The sequence below is a fragment of the Mesitornis unicolor genome, unplaced genomic scaffold (genome assembly GCF_000695765.1).
Source record: "Mesitornis unicolor isolate BGI_N332 unplaced genomic scaffold, ASM69576v1 scaffold29929, whole genome shotgun sequence".
In the NCBI taxonomy this organism is placed as follows: domain Eukaryota; kingdom Metazoa; phylum Chordata; class Aves; order Mesitornithiformes; family Mesitornithidae; genus Mesitornis; species Mesitornis unicolor.
This window is the reverse complement of record NW_010207216.1, coordinates 320-2,082: the sequence shown is the minus strand read 5'-3', so window position 1 is coordinate 2,082 and position 1,763 is coordinate 320. Positions and strand designations below refer to the sequence as shown.

The following is a 1,763-nucleotide window of genomic DNA, read 5'->3' as shown; positions in this document are numbered from 1 at the left end:
TGTCTGCTTTTATAGTCACACTTCACAACAAAGAAAAAAGCAACAGGTAGCACTTTAATAGCAATAACATTTAAAGTAATGTAAAACTAATGATGCTGAACGGGATTTACTGCAGAATTAATTTCCCACCTTCTTCCACAGTCCTACACCACACATAACAGCAATGCAGGGGTTCTTTTCCCCCCTTCCCCAGGCCCACAACAACTTTTTCAAACGGTGTATAACAACCCTGCAGTCTGCTGATGCTGTTCCCTGTATCCTAAATAACACCCAAGGATCTACAGGGATTTTTTAATGATGCAGATCCCTGGAACAACCAACCCACAAGGGCTGCCGGGAGCACAGAAACCAGGGGCTGATGGGAGCTTTTCTGTGAGAACGGTTTATTTAACAGCACCAATCGCAGCGCTGCGGCATCAAGCAAAACTGGTAACAAAACACTGGAACTTTCTTTCAAGTTGACAGACTTTGAGGCACTTTATACTCAATATAAAGTAATTCTTACACAGCTGTTACTGAGAGTTTTGAAATTCCTAAGTTTGCACCCATTTTGTTCCACCCTGAACTGCAGGACAGGGATTTGAAATCCCCTTTTTGCTCCTCACTCACTGTCCCCACCCTGAAGCTGCCAACACGGGCGGTCAAAGCCACCGACCCAGACCAGGACGCGGTGTCCCCACCTCAGTGACCTGGGGTTTCCTTCCACTGCTCTGAAGTTGGTGTCTCCAACTGTGCCTGCTCTCAAGACAAGACTGATCCCAAAGAACATAACAATTAATGCCAACAAGAAATGTAACTGTGGTGCTTAATCGCTCTATACCAACTCTGGCTTTGCTGTAGCCCTCAACTCTTTAGCATTACTGAGGAACCACTGGGCCACAATCCCGTTCTGCAGCATCCCAAGCTGGGAAAATGTGCATCTCACCATTGAAACACCTACCCAGCACTGTATGAACACACATTATCTGCATCAAGGGACAGCAACAAGCCTGCCTGTAGTTTTAAGCTCTATCAATGCAGCCCTATTTGCAGCTATCTTCACAAAACAACGTACCAAACAGCTGGGTTGTTCCCTTTGGCACAGGAACATGGGGACAAGGGGCAAGGGACATGGGGAGGGTAGAGAGCCTCTGTGGAGGAGCTTACCTAAATGACACCAGAGACAGATAATACAGTGATGTCTGTACACCACAATAAAGTCCATGAGTGCCATCTGGTCAGTACTCCACCAGCCCTGTGAGGCAGCTCAATCATTTATTGACTTTGGGAAAAAAGGTGTAGTTGGTGGGATTGTACTCTTCCCAAATCCTTTCAAACTCATCCAGAAAAGGTTTCACGTACTCTGCGTCCTCCACCACCAGCACGTTCTCCCGGTTCTGCTGGATCGCTTCGGTGGTCCAGTTGAGGGAACCCGTGATGAGCATCCTCCTGTCCACGATGGCAAACTTGTGGTGCATGTACCCGCTCTCCTGGTCGTGGCGCACCTGGATCCCTACAAAGACACAACCACCTCCTCAGCGGGAGCCCCAGCTTTCACGTACTCTGCGTCCTCCACCACCAGCACGTTCTCCCGGTTCTGCTGGATCGCTTCGGTGGTCCAGTTGAGGGAACCCGTGATGAGCATCCTCCTGTCCACGATGGCAAACTTGTGGTGCATGTACCCGCTCTCCTGGTCGTGGCGCACCTGGATCCCTACAAAGACACAACCACCTCCTCAGCGGGAGCCCCAGCTGCCCCCCTCCAGGCCCCAGCCAGCCCCGGTC

At 50.0% G+C, this 1,763-nt stretch overlaps 1 protein-coding gene across 1 annotated transcript in view; it reads right to left on the bottom strand.

Moving 5' to 3' along the window:
* Positions 1-1,250: 1,250 nt before the first annotated feature.
* The window catches only part of PLD6 (phospholipase D family, member 6), a gene marked incomplete at its 5' end in the record, with an annotated part of 829 nt that continues 316 nt past the window's right edge, over positions 1,251-1,763 (bottom strand). Inside the window, 2 exons of the mRNA XM_010192054.1 lie at positions 1,251-1,492; positions 1,662-1,669. Of these exons, the coding sequence (XP_010190356.1) occupies positions 1,251-1,492; positions 1,662-1,669 (250 nt within the window). The remainder of the gene's footprint in view (positions 1,493-1,661; positions 1,670-1,763) is intronic.